We start from the raw sequence: 14796 nt of genomic DNA, 5'->3' as shown, positions 1-14796 counted from the left end.
TGGCTTTTTAATTCCGAGTTGAAATAATTTATAGTGTGTTAAGTTATTATATGTGTTTTGGTGAATGTTAGTAACTGATAATAATACAATTTTGTTTTTATGTTAAGCTTTTTGTGTTTTTTTAGTTATATTTGCTTATATATAATGTAATTAATTGTGGTTATAAGTTTAATAATAAATATAAAATAGAAAGTAAGAAATAAAGAGAAAAGGCAAGAAAAACAACAAATGTATTATTTTGGACAATCTGAGCACGGTACACGAAAATGAGAATCATTTTCAATAAAATATTGTGTCTCAAAATGTAGGGCATTTTATGTTTATTCAGATCCAATCAATTATGCATTGGTATCAGTAAACATGGTTTAGATCTGGTAATAATGATTTTAGTGAATTGATATTACATTTAAAAAATCACGGTTTATGGATATGGTCTGGTTTATTAACTGAGCAAACCAAGGTTTATTAACTGAGCAAACCAAGCGAACCAAAGATGTTGATTTTATATAATATAGTAGTATATTTAAAGGGTTTAATAATATACACAATACAATTCTATTGATATTCGGTAATTTTTTTGCATACAGTCCAAGTTAAGGCAAATAAACAAAATCTCTCCGTCGACAAAATATCTGATTTAATATTTACTTATTTAATAATATTATGGTTTAACATTTTATTTTTATAGTTTGTTATTATTATTATCTTAATTGGTTTACTAATTATTTTTCTATATTTTCTAATTTTTTGTTTTATATTTCATAGGGTACTTCAAAATTTTATGCTCATTGCATATATATATCCTAACTATATATATATAACTTTCCTTATAGGGATTTGTTAGTTATACTTAAATTACTCTTTCTAATCAACCATTAAAATTTTCACAGCACAATAATTTAGAAGTTTGACTAAACTATAATTTTTGATATTAAAGCGTAATTTAATTTATACATAAATACGTACGATAAAAATTCTCTTATTGAATGTAGTTATAATTTTTTTCTACCTTTCTTGCTATAATATTCATGAAAGAATATTTCAAGTAGACATAATAGTTTATTTAATTAAACATGGATTTTTTTTTTATTTATACTGGCTCTTTCTTTATGGTGTCTTTGTAGTATGCATATAATTCTATTATATATTTTGTTGATATCTTGATCCTTTAAAACATAGTATATATGTAATGTGTGTCACGGACTCTTTATATGAAATCTTAAATTAAAAACAATGTTTAAGCGTTAAGAAGAAGGTTTTCATAGTTTAGTCAAAATATGACACTTAAAACACTGGTGAATGATATTTTCGTCGAAGCCTATAATTGTTGAAGAACACAGTGGCTGCTTTTCCTGCGATGATAGTGATAAAGTCAGTACTTGAGAACATACCGGATCAGAGATAGCCAACCAAGTAAACCACTTCAATGCTAAGCTATAAATATAATGTATACAGGTCATGTGTTTAGCTTCTTAACTATTATGGAGCCGCCTTACTGTGTGAGCATTATATTTGTTGAATAAAATGCGAATGAAGGGAAATATCGAATATGAATGGACCATCGCATGTTTAGTATCTGCTGTCATTGTCAAATTGGACTCAGAATATGATTGTTGTTTACAATCATGATATAATATAGAGAATACTAACTTAGAATTAAAAAAAACAATATAATACCAAATATTTCTGAAATGAGATATATTTTATATTTGGTATTAAAAAACCAAAATTATAGAAGTAGCAAAGAGTGAAAGTCAAACTTGCTCATAAAACAAACACCAGAAAAGGAAAAAAAACCAGCATAAACGACTTAAGCATTAAAAAAAACTGCGTCTTGAACTCCAATCCTCTTTCACCTATGCATTGCGTGCTTTCTTCACCTTCTCTGATGCTATCTGCGCCTGGCTACTTCCACCTTCAGCTTCACCACCAAAACCCGACCAAAGATATGATGGCTTTACCACACCAGTCTCAATGATCTGATCCAACGTTCTTGGAGTGTCACAGCAGAGTAAACCCCAGTCGAAACGTCTCAGCGTCTCGTGAATCAGGTCTTCTCGAAAGGAAGAAGATGGTAGATTGATGATAACTCTCAAGAAAGGCCAAAACTTGATGATGTCTCGACGGTAAATCTCTCGGAGACTCTCGTCCGTGTAATCAAGAACCAGAAGAAGCTTACCCTTGTTGTGATCGCCGTGTGAGAATTCGTTAAGTAGTGATGTTTCTTCGTTGCAACTTGCCATGATATTAGTCCAGTTCAGTCTTGAAGCTTCAAGAACTTTCTTCACAAACCTGTGAACTGAGTCCTTCTCTAGAAGATTCATGAATCATGAAAAGATAGCAATCTAATCTTCTCTTCTACTGTTTCTTCTTCCAGACGTATCCTCTCTAGAACAGAGACATGACTTGGCTGCTCCTGCTCTTGTTTCAGGTATTGAATGTTTCTGTCTCGTTTTTCTAGACCCAAACTTGATTCTTGGAACAATTTAGAGCATAAGTTAAACATTAAATCTGTTGTAGAAACATAAGAAATGTCTTCTCTTGTTCTCAGAACTTATACCTGATGAGCTCTCAAGATATCTTAGACTTGTGTACTCAGCAGAACCTGTACACTTGTGGTTCAGAGACCTTACATTGGTGAGGATTCAGATAAAAAATCTCCAAGTCCTTGTCCAAGGAGCACAACTTGAACCTCACTCTTCTCTTCTCCAGCTTCTGTCTTCTCTCATTGAGTTTTATCTGCCAGCCGCTTAGGAACTTCATGTATTATCACATTATGAAAGAAGATATCAAACATCAAAAGCTGGGAAATGGCTCAGCAATAAATCTAAATAAACTAATAGTCAGAAACGAAGAATTTTCACAGCCGTAAAAATATGAATATTATGAAAAGAAAATAGCAAACATTAAAAGTTGGGGGATGGCTTGGCCATAAATCTACGGATTCCAAAACACAATGAATTTTAATAATTAAGAATCAAGACGGTGGAGATTTGTATAGAATCTAACCATAGATCTAATTAAAACTATAAACAAAAAAAAAAACAGTGAAATAGATTACCTGAGAATCCAGAAAAAGCATGTCAAATCAGAGCATGCGAACTTGAATAGAGGAGGAAGAGCGGCCAGTTCGTAGATCAGAGAGGAAGACCAAATCGTTAGCCATGACTCAAACTTTTTGTCTACTGGTTAGTTTAGAACGAAGGATGATTCTGAAAGCATGAACTCGTACCTTTTTATAGCAGAGCGTCCACCGCCTTGTACTCTCCGGGGTCGCATTGAATGGAGATCGTGTGTGATTGATTAAGGAGGGCTTTATGAGGGAATCGGTTACCGTCTCTGTTCGTGGAAGAAGAAGACGAATCAGTCGATGGAGGAAGATTGGAGACGCGAGACGGACACTACGAACCCTAATCCAAACCGCAACGTTTAAGTTTTGATATCCAATGTAGAGTTCGACGGGCCTGACTGTGTGGAAGAAGCCCAACTTCAGGGGAAAGAAACCCAAAATTTTATAAATCATACGGCGAGTTCTGTGAGAGTGAGGGGACAGGTGTCACAACCACCACATACAGGTGTAACTCTACTTTATATTATTAGATTTTTTTTTCCTATTCAAGTTTTTATACAATTATACCTTTTAACAATAACTGTATATCTTTATTTGTATAACAAATATGTAAATCTACTAGGATAAGATCCGCGCCTTGCGCGGAATTAAGTTATTATTTTTATTATATTTTGGAGAATGAAACAATAGTTTGGCCTCATTTGGATTAGAGGTGTTCACTTACAAAATAGATTTTAAAGAGGAAAATAACCAAAATGTTTCGTTTTATAGGTAAAAAACCCTAGTATCCTAGATATATAAATATACATAAAAAAATAAAAAATGAAAAAATATAATTTTTTGTTTTATAGTTTCAGATTATATGTTTTCAAATTCGAACTTTTTCTAAATTTTTTGTTGAATTTTTTTTTGAATTTTTTTTAAATTTTGTTTTCAAATTTTCTTTTTGTAATTCGAAAACTTTTTGAAACTATTTTTCAAATTTTTATTTTCAAATTTTTAATATTTAATCTTACCTCTTTAATGAAACATTTTGGTCATTTTGATCTTTATAATCTATATTTGTGACAAAAAAAAAGAATTTAGTGCTGTCGTAGGGTATTTCTCAAATTAAAATTCCCCCACTAATTATTTATAAAAGCTTTCAATGAATGTATGATATTTATATTTATTGTTCATATATGTACTTAAAATACTCTTATTTAATTCTCTTTTTTTTTTGAGCAACCCCTCTTATTTAATTCTCTTAAATGTATATTTGATAGTATAGCATCCAAAATTTTTAATCATAATAAATCAAAATGAAATTTAAATAACATTAAAAATAGTTTGTTTGCTATAAGAAAAAAGAAAGATATATATATATATATATATATATATATACATATAATTTCAATAAATGATAAGTAATATTTTATTTCAAATATAAAATCTGGAATACTAGGTTTATATTCTACTTGGTCTAATAGAAGAGATTCACGATCGATGAGACGATCCTGAACTGTGTCATCATCACCAGAAGCAGATGAGATAGTTGGCTTTACCAAGTGCCCGATCAAAGGACAGCTAATACAAGTCCAAGGCCACTCAGGAAACAAAAGGAATGAGAAGATCATTTCAAACAAAAGTAACATCATAGCAATGTAGCTTAGGGTTTGATGACAAGCAACGTACAAAGAGCTTTGGGTTTTGGAGGGAGTTTCTTGGAGGTTTGCAGAGCATTTATATGTTGTACAAAAGGTCGGTCAGTGCCGGATATATCCACGATTGATTGATTAACAACTCCTCCAATCATCAAAGCTAAACGTCGTCATCATCATCCTCAGACGAGTCGTCATCATCATCCTCTTCATCGTTCTCGACTTCCATCATCTCTATCTCCTTCAGTTCTTCGTCATCCCCTTCAACCCCGACATGATAACGCTTCCCTGACCTGCAATTTAATTCTCTGATCAAATTACTTTAAAAGCCTAATGATAGTAATCGATGGAGAAGACCTTTCTAATGGAAAATCCGCCACAAGTGTCACATCTGGTCTTTCTTCTTTCAGCTTCTCCACAGGAAACCTACAACACACCACAACTCAATGAGCCGTTGTTAAGATGTTTAACAATGAAAGGATCAATCAGTTACTTTGGTTTGTAAGATCTCCGGCCATCATCAGAAACTAAGCCGTTATTGCTTGAAACATCCTATTAGAGTGAGCAAACCAATAAGAGGACGATTAAAAACAAACAAAGCTAATATAATTTTCTATAAGAAAAACTTACAATGTGACGAATGAATTTGAAGTTTCCTTTGAGTAATGTGTTGCAGAGTTCCAAGACTTCTTTCTGAAACATCAAGGTCAGTGAGTGTAAGGATCGATCAAGCAAGACCTGATGTAACAACTCAAAAACATTTACCTCCTCTAGTTTAACGCAGTTGCGCATTATTAGAGTCTCGAGTGGACTCTCTTTGCAGCTATTCCCCAAATCCCTACCAGCAACAATATTTTTTGTACTATGTGAAATTATGATAATAAGGACTTTTGGATGAAATTTCGCTATTTAACATTTTGTATTTGCACCTCAAAAAATGACCATTGATTTTAGGCGACCTGGAAAAATTCAGGTACTTCAGTTTTCGACAACTCTGCAAATAACCTCCAGATATTATCGGTATTTTATAGAAGCATAGACGGTAATCCAGAAGAAATAGCAGTAAAATCAAATAGAAGCAATACCTCAACAAGATTCCGGGCCATGTCGTTGGTTAGTTGAAAACATAGGAGTGTTAGAGAAGTTAAGTTGGGGGACTTGGTCACCAACTCTATCAAGTGTGAAGCTGTTGACGCGTCTATATTACCTGTTACACATCAGGCAAGCTTGAGAAAACCTGGGATAAACAAAAAAAATAAGCTCCACAGCGATTTAGTGGAGAAGCTTTTACCTAGGGGGAAATAGGTCCCTAAGCACAGGTGCTCTATCAGACGACATTTTTTGGTCAGGATCATAAATAGCTGCCTAAATGGACAATTGCTGCCACATGAAACACAAAATAATGCAAAAAAAAAGTTAGAGATTATCAATCATGTCGCAGAAAGAACTAACAGACATTCAAAATAGCAAAACAACCTAAAGAACAGAAGATGAAAATATTATACCTCTTCTGCACAAAGGAAAAGGGAACATGAAGAAATTCCATAAAACTCAAAAAATAAATAAGCAGTCACACTAAGAAAACTTACGATCCAACAATCCTCAGATCAGTGAGATTCGAACAAAATGAGAACACCTCGAATGAGGAACTACAGGTCATCCATCTGATATTGTAAAGCCGTAGGCTTCTCAAGCGATTCCTAGTTGAATGAAAAAACAAAATATGACAGCAAATCAGAAGATTAAATGAATATTTCTTGAGCAGGAAACTAGTGAAGCTATATTGTAAAGCCGCTGGCTTATCTTCCCAAGGCAGTAGCCATAAACAAATGAATTCTGGGAATAACAAGGCAAGATGAGACTGTGTTGGGATATTTTTCCTGCGCGAGGTCTTTCCTATCTAAACATAAAAATAACAAATTTTTGATGATGACATACCCAAGAAAACCATTATTATAGGCCATGTTGCAGAGTTCCAAGACTTCTTTCTGAAACATCAAGGTCAGTGAGTGTAAGGATCGATCAAGCAAGACCTGATGTAACAACTCAAAAACATTTACCTCCTCTAGTTTAACGCAGTTGCGCATTATTAGAGTCTCGAGTGGACTCTCTTTGCAGCTATTCCCCAAATCCCTACCAGCAGCAATATTGAAATTATGATAATAACGATGTTTGGATGAAATTGCCCTATTTAACATTTTGTATTTGCACCTCAAAAAATGACCATTGATTTTAGGCGACCTGGAAAAATTCAGGTACTTCAGTTTTCGACAACTCTGCAAATAACCTCCAGATATTATCGGTATTTTATAGAAGCATAGACGGTAATCCAGAAGAAATAGCAGTAAAATCAAATAGAAGCAATACCTCAACAAGATTCCGGGCCATGTCGTTGGTTAGTTGAAAACATAGGAGTGTTAGAGAAGTTAAGTTGGGGGACTTGGTCACCAACTCTATCAAGTGTGAAACTGTTGACGCGTCCATTGTACCTACTACACATTAGGCAAGCTTGAGAAAACAAAACAATAAGCTCCACAGCGAAATTTAGTGGAGAAGCTTTTACCTAGGGGGAAATAGGTCCCTAAGCACAGGTGCTCTATCAGACGACATTTTTTGGTCAGGATCATAAATAGCTGCCTAAATGGACAATTGCTGCCACATGAAACACAAAATAATGCAAAAAAAAAGTTAGAGATTATCAATCATGTCGCAGAAAGAACTAACAGACATTCAAAATAGCAAAACAACCTAAAGAACAGAAGATGACAATATTCTGCACAAAGGGAAAGGAACCTGAAGAAATTCCATAAACTCAAAAATAAATAAGCAGCCACACTAAGAAAACTTACGATCCAACAATCCTCAGATCAGTGAGATTCGAACAAAATGAGAACACCTCGAATGAGGAACTACAGGTCATCCATCTGATATTGTAAAGCCGTAGGCTTCTCAAGCGATTCCTAGTTGAATGAAAAAACAAAATATGACAGCAAATCAGAAGATTAAATGAATATTTCTTGAGCAGGAAACTAGTGAAGCTATATTGTAAAGCCGCTGGCTTATCTTCCCAAGGCAGTAGCCATAAACAAATGAATTCTGGGAATAACAAGGCAAGATGAGACTGTGTTGGGATATTTTTCCTGCTCTAGTTCTTTCCTATCTAAACATAAAAATAACAAATTTTTGATGATGACATACCCAAGAAAACCATTATTATAGGCCAGTGAGGAAAGAAAAGGTCCATTAAACCAAATTGAAGTAGGAGCAGGATCAGGTCCATATCGACGAGTAACATGACCAAGCTTGAGAGATCTACAAGCATAAACATAGACCAAGTTCAAATAACAAAAGCCAAAAGAGTGATCCCACATTATTGAATGCTGTAAGTTATAATTTAGGAGTGGGACTGATCCGGATATCCAAAAAATAATGATATCCAGATCTGTGTCTTCCGGATATCCATCTAGATATTATAGTACACGCGGGTATTCAGATCCGGATACATCCGGACCTGAAAATCAAGATATCCGAATCCTGTTTTGAGTGGATCGGGACACCCTAGACATCCTAGGATCGGCGGATCTCGGATCCCCCGGTAATAAGTCCAGCCGTAAGTTATATACAAAAAAAAAAAATAAAAAAAAATTCACCTGAGTTCTTTACCGGCACGATGGATCATGGTACACACAACTTCATTATCAGCTTGTTTGGTAGCGGTAGTCAAGTCGATGTGGGCGTAAGATGAACGGTCCATTGCACATTTGTTGAACACGGTGCAGCACGTAGCCGCTTGCATCAAAGACTTTGTATCAAGCTTCGAAAACACCTTGACGGTGAGTTCGGGAGGGAGGACCCAGGCAACGGAGTTGTGAGCAGAAGCTCTCTTGCGGAAGCATCGTTCAGTGGAGTCTAGAAGAAGCGACGCGAGCTGGATAGTTCGATTTAGGAGACGATCCTGAACAGAGGCGTCGCCGGAAGCAGAGGCGAGAGCTTTCTCGAGCTCTCGATCGAAGGAGCAGGCGATGGAGAACGGAGCGGAAGCGGGAAACGAAAGAAGCGATGAGATGATCGAATCGGAGTGGAGAGAGCTAGGGTTTTGGGCAGCGGGGCTCGTCGGAGGATCCATGAGACCGAACGTGGAAAGAGTTTTATTTTCTCCAGATTTTTGCTTAGAGCGATTCCAACAACATGATAAGCTCATCGTTTAGTTACAGAGAAGAAGGGAGGATAGACATAAGAAGAGTCGAGATGGGAAGAGAAAGAGACCCGGAAAGAAAGCCGTTGACTCGACAGTGTTTTAGAAGAAGTCTGTGTATGTTTTGAACTTTTGGTAGTGTTTCTAGTAGCGCTAGTTTCTATTAATAATTTAGTTTAATTTTCCTAATAATTTTTATATAGTAAAACAAATTTGATTTATATACATTTTCAATAGTCAAAATATGATTTATTATTTTTCCTATATAATTTTACCTTTTAAATAACTATATATCTTTATTTGTATATGTAAATCTTATATAGATTTTTTTAACCAACTTTATATAGATTTTAATGTGTATTAATTACTACTACACTATTATAAATACCATAACATTTGAATTTATCTATTATTGTGTAAGATTTAATATTTAGGGACGGAGTTGAATTTATAAACTTGAGTAAATAATTTTAAACATTTATAAATGATTTAGAAGAGTTAGTTAAGTTTTTTTTTTATCACAAATTTAAACTAAAAATGGTTATCATTTAAATGTAAATTTGAAAATTAGTATCAAATTTGTGGTAAAATTAAAATTTTCCCATAATATAATGGGATAGTGTTGGGTTTGTGAAATCTCATGTCCAACTCTATATTGTCCGATTAGTATGATATTGTCCATTTTGAGCCTTAGGCAAGCCCGCATGGTTTTACTTTTGGTTTCCATCCAAAAAGACCTCATACTATTAGAGTTGGACATCTCTTTATATATTAGACATTTCTTGTCTAAACTTCCAATGTGAGACTTGAATTGACATCTCTCATTCTCCCCCTCAAATCAAGGACCACACACCTTGTGTCCTTTCCTTTAGCGAATCATCTCGGTGTCTTGCCGCATCTTCGACATTCGACACCCTTAGTCGCAGGGTTACTTTGAGTAGCTTTGAGGATGTTCTTCCCACAATTCCAGGATCTTCTGACTAATCTCTGCCGAACCTCCCTTTCCACTTTGAAGGGTCTCATTCCTACTTGAAAGGTATTTTGGTCTTCTTGCAGATCTTCGTCAAACCGCTCTGATACCAATTGTTGGGATTGTGAAATCTCATGTCCAACTCTATATTGTCCGATTAGTACGATATTGTCCACTTTGGGCCTTATGCAAGCCCGCATGGTTTTACTTTTGGTTTCCATCCCAAAAGGCTTCATACTATTAGAGTTGGACATCTCTTTATATATTAGACACTTCTTGTCTAAACTTCCAATGTGGGACTTGAATTGACATCTCTCATTTTTCCCCTCAAATCAAGGACCACACACCTTCTGTCCTTTCCTTTAGCGAATCATCTAGGTGCCTTGTCGCATCTTTGACATTCGACACTTGCTGAAACGCTGCGTTTTAATTTGACTTCAGTCCGGTTTGCTAATGTGAACTTCTATTAAAACCTAAGCATGTGCGTTCGAGTTTAGGATCAGGCTTCGGGGTTCAGTCTGTTAGACCATGTTAGGTTTTGTGTATGTCCAGGATATATTCGTAATAATAATTCGAATCTGATTAGATTTTTAGCTGTGTCTACGACCTAATATTCAGTTAATGATATTTAGATTTGTATATTTTTAAATATCTTATCAAAATAAACATAAAAAATTAACGGTGAGTTGGCTAGTGGTTTAGTGCTTGGAGTAGGTTCCATTGCACCATTAATTCGATTCCCCTTGGGAGGGATGTTTTACGCCATGTCATCGGTATTAGCACCGGTTAGTCTTGGACCTGGGGGGACTATTTGGACCAAAGGTCAAGACACCTCATGGTTTACAATAAACATCAAAACACTAACATAAATAAAAAGGAAAACTCTCGCGACTCTTTCTCTCCCAAAACAAAAGAGCGCCGTCAACAACATATTTGATCGTTTAAGCGTGAGGCTATGGTACAGAGCTCCGTCGAGGGCTAGTCTGGTTCCGCTCTGGGGAGATCATCGGGAACTAGCTATTCCGGTGATGACTTCCGGCAACCGATTAAAGGAGGTGAACACGCCACCCTCTCGTAGTTACCATCAATGGTAGAGAACAGGGATTGATAGCCTAAGATTCACGGAGTTGACTAGCTGAACACGTTCATATGGTGGTTGAGCGAAGCTAGTAGGTTTTGTTTTTGATTTAGACCATTTTGTTTGATCCGAGCTAGTAAACCGAAACTTAAATTCCCATTTCGGGTTGATTAATAAAGTGAATATATATTTTAAAAAATTTTATCAAACGAGTATTGACTTTTTTCAATCAATTATTTAAGATATTAATTTGGATTCATAGATCAGGTTTTCAAAAATTTAAGACTTTTCAGATATTTCGTGTCTTTGAATATCTTTTTTTTAACACTGGAATTATATTATTAGATTGAAACCACATTCACATGATCGGATACAAAGCCAGCAAAGTATGAAACTTTCCAGAGACAAGAGCCCAAACTTTGGAGACAGACATTAAAGCACAAGAGTATTAAGAACCAAAAGAGCAAGAAAATTCGACGACCACTAAGAGATCTGATCTCTAGGATCTAAACCCGAGCCAAACTCATGATGAAATCAAACTCATGATGAAATCAAAAATAAATATTGTCCTACTGAATGAAATAAAAGCTACAAAATTAGCTAATAAGATTAACATATTTATGATAATTAATGATTATGAATAATAAAGATTTGATAACAATTTTTTTTTCTCTCTCATTTTTGTTTAATTTTATATTATTTAAAAGAAATTAAACAATCACATTAACTATGTAATAAAAAAAATTATATTTTTTCTTATATTTTATATTTTGATATTCTTAAAACAACTATACATTACTAAAAATGTTTAGTCCCACACTGAAAATTTGGTGATCAATTGTTTAACATTTTTAATAACAAAATACAAATGATCATTAGATCCAACGAATATGAAGTATCATTTAATACATATTCAAATTAAATATATATGTATATTTTAATATTTTTTAAATTAAACAATATACCATATAAAATAAACAAATATATTGTTTCAAAATTTGCATTGAAAACATATTAAGACATTAATATTTTTAATTTTGAAATTTACATTGAAAATTTTTCAAATTTCAAATTTTGTGATAACGGTTAAATTTTTTGTTACATCAAATATACAAATGTTAATAAAATCATATGAGTATGAAGTCTCAAATAAAAGTGACAAAAAAAAGAAAGTCTCAAATAAATATTTATATTAAAATATACTATATATCTATATCAGTACCATTGAAATTTAAGTATATATCATATAAAATAAATAAAATAATTATTTTGATTTACTTACCAAAAAAATATTATCAATAAACAAGAGATATTATTTTGATTTATTTTCTTACTCTAATTTAATTATGTACATAATGCGTAAATGGACACAAAATAAAATTTTATATAAAAAATCATTTGTATACATCATTTCACCCCGCGCATGCGCGGCTCTTAACCTAGTTAATTGTTATAATTTTATTGGTTGATGGTTTTTAATTTTTATTTATTTAATTAAAGTTTTTAAAAAGAAGCTAACCCTAGAATTACCTAGGAGGTGATTGGTAGTGTCTGTAGAAGCTGTGGACATCCTTTTTAATATTTAGGGATTTTTTTTAAGCAATCGTGCTTTTATTTCAGAAGCTGTACATATACTTTTAATTTCTACAGCCTTTTTCAAACCAATTATACTTTTATTTTTAAAATTGAATCCAAAGCCAAAACATTATAATAGAAAATATGTTAGTTTTAGAAAGCACTTTCTCTAGAGCTTTTATTTAGTGCTCTGAAAAAATTTGTACAGCAAAATAAATTAAAGCCAAAGCTAAAAATTTAAAGCATAGATCTTAGAGCAAAAAATAGAAAGTTACAGCTTAAACCAATCAAACCCCTAATCTAATATATGTTTCCAAAAATACAATCTTAAATATAGATGAATTATTATAATTTATTTTAGAAACAATTAAATAGCATAGATTACATTATATAAATTGATAATATACATTTAAATAAATGTGATACTAGAGAAACAATTATAAAAATGGTTTTTAATATATTTATATTAGTAGTGGATACAATAAATCATATATTCCCAAAAACTAATTAATATAAACCTAATAATATTAATTAAACTCACTCATTCATTATCTTTCTCTCTCTATATATATATATATTCTAAAATGTTTCAAATGAATGGAAAAAAGTCAAATATATAATTTTAAAAAATTCTCATCATTTTCCAAAATGTGATATCATAGATAAGTTATCACTTTTAGAAATGATTAAAATATTTTTATATTTTAAAACATAAAAATTATATGGTAAGTCATTTAAAATTATATTAATCAAGAAATGTTATATAATTCATCTATTAATATAAACAGATGAATAAAAATTATTATATGGTAAGTCACTTAAATTATATTATATGGTAATTCATTTAAAATTATCATATAGTAAGTCATTTAAAATTAAATTAATCAAAGTATTTTTCACATGCTTTTCCTAGAGTTAATACTCTATTAATATAATTTATATAGCTTTGATTATAATAAAATTAGTATCCTTGTTTTGAATAGTAAAAAAATAAAGGAGAGATAAATAAAAAACATGAGGGAAGAATAATAAAATAATTTTGTTGTGTTCTTTGTTCTTTTATATTCTTATGTATTTAATTTTATTTATATGTCTGAGATGCATGTATTTTTTTGTTATTATAAATATGAACTAATTAGTTTTATGTGTTTTTAAAACATTTTGATAAATTGAGTATGAAATATCAATAAAAATGACATGTTATACAATTGTTAAAGTCAAAGATAGAAAATATAATGTAAACTGCAAGTATGATAAATTATTTAAAAATAATGAGATGTATATTTTGCGGTATAATAAACTTTTTAAAATGTACAATAATAAAATTTTATACAAATAAAAATATTTTATTTTGATATAATATTGGATCTCACATTAATATTAAGTATATATGCCTAAAATAACAACATTTCATTATTTAAATATTTAAAAATTATTTTTTCTTATTAATTAATGAGATTTAATTAATATATATATGTTTTAAAGGAAGAAATTGTTTGTTTAACCCATTTAAATTTTATGTTAAACACTAAATAAAAATGAGTGATAAAGTGTAATTTATGATTTGACAAAATTATGTGAGAAATTACTTAGACTACCATTTTCCTAATACATGTTTTCATGTTTACATTAACCAAACTTATCCTTGGTTTTAAAGAGATAGATCATACTATATATTAATTGAGAAGTCACTTAAGTGATTGTTTCTTTTGTATTGTACTATTGTTAATAGGTTAAGTTTTAAAAAATAGTTATAATTTGATTGGTTGTTAACGTTTATTAGTTATTTATTTTAATCAGATCTAAAAATAAAAGGTACTATATAACTAATTAATATAAATTACCAAATAACACAAGTAATATTATAAATAATTATTTATGGTAACTAATTTGTAGAATTGGAGAAATAATATATATGTTTTATCAATTTCTTTTTCTTTATCAGTTATTAATATATAATTAAATAAAATACTTTAACATTTTTTTATTCAAAGAAATTTAATGGTTACATATTTTTATATAAAAGAATTAGATTTGTAGGTAAAGAATTATTAGAACTTTTTATGTTTTCTAAAGTTCACACAAAAAACGTTTACAAAATATCTTCATGATAAAAACATTCAATCAAGGTATTGGTCGTACACAAAAAAAACTTTCTTTTTTATTTCTTGAAAACTAGAGTATTCTTTGTTTTTTCTTGTGTTAAAATGAAATATAAAGTAATTCTACAACCAATTATCTGAATTAATTATAATATTATTTTTCTGT

The 14796-nt window shown here is 31.5% G+C and overlaps 2 protein-coding genes across 3 annotated transcripts; both read right to left on the bottom strand.

Moving 5' to 3' along the window:
* Positions 1 to 1735: 1735 nt before the first annotated feature.
* LOC106334278 lies at positions 1736 to 3163 on the bottom strand. The gene is made up of 2 exons (XM_013772588.1): positions 3062 to 3163; positions 1736 to 2739 (listed from the first exon to the last, which is right to left on the bottom strand). Exon 2 carries the CDS (start codon positions 2322 to 2324, stop codon positions 1857 to 1859), a length of 468 nt encoding a protein of 155 aa, XP_013628042.1. The 5' UTR covers positions 2325 to 2739; positions 3062 to 3163; the 3' UTR covers positions 1736 to 1856.
* Positions 3164 to 4661: 1498 nt separating this feature from the next.
* LOC106334274 (F-box protein SKIP17-like) lies at positions 4662 to 9013 on the bottom strand. 2 transcript variants are annotated; one of them, XM_013772578.1, is made up of 11 exons: positions 8361 to 9013; positions 7909 to 8022; positions 7560 to 7670; positions 7274 to 7362; positions 7078 to 7202; positions 6922 to 6986; positions 6771 to 6843; positions 5341 to 5403; positions 5204 to 5262; positions 5068 to 5136; positions 4662 to 5003 (listed from the first exon to the last, which is right to left on the bottom strand). In XM_013772578.1, exons 1-11 carry the CDS (start codon positions 8909 to 8911, stop codon positions 4871 to 4873), a joined length of 1452 nt encoding a protein of 483 aa, XP_013628032.1. In that variant the 5' UTR covers positions 8912 to 9013; the 3' UTR covers positions 4662 to 4870. The 2 variants fall into 2 exon arrangements, with proteins under 2 accessions (XP_013628032.1, XP_013628033.1); XM_013772579.1 differs by having other exon boundaries at positions 7078 to 7199.
* Between the last annotated feature and the right edge of the window lie 5783 nt (positions 9014 to 14796).

Source organism: Brassica oleracea, chromosome C3 (genome assembly GCF_000695525.1).
Source record: "Brassica oleracea var. oleracea cultivar TO1000 chromosome C3, BOL, whole genome shotgun sequence".
Lineage (NCBI taxonomy): Eukaryota > Viridiplantae > Streptophyta > Magnoliopsida > Brassicales > Brassicaceae > Brassica > Brassica oleracea.
The sequence above is the reverse complement of the archived record's forward strand: the minus strand, read 5'-3'. Positions and strand labels throughout refer to the sequence as shown.

Excerpts from the sequence above, each read along its gene's own strand:
- LOC106334274 (XM_013772578.1), bottom strand. The coding sequence starts at position 8,911 with ATGAGCTTATCATGTTGTTGGAATCGCTCTAAGCAAAAATCTGGAGAA. Across the intron at positions 7,203-7,273 it reads AGGGACCTATTTCCCCCTAG|TAGGTACAATGGACGCGTCA; the intron begins GTAAAAGCTTCT and ends CCTAATGTGTAG. Across the intron at positions 5,137-5,203 it reads CGGAGATCTTACAAACCAAA|GTTTCCTGTGGAGAAGCTGA; the intron begins GTAACTGATTGA and ends GGTGTGTTGTAG.
- LOC106334278 (XM_013772588.1), bottom strand. The coding sequence starts at position 2,324 with ATGAATCTTCTAGAGAAGGACTCAGTTCACAGGTTTGTGAAGAAAGTT.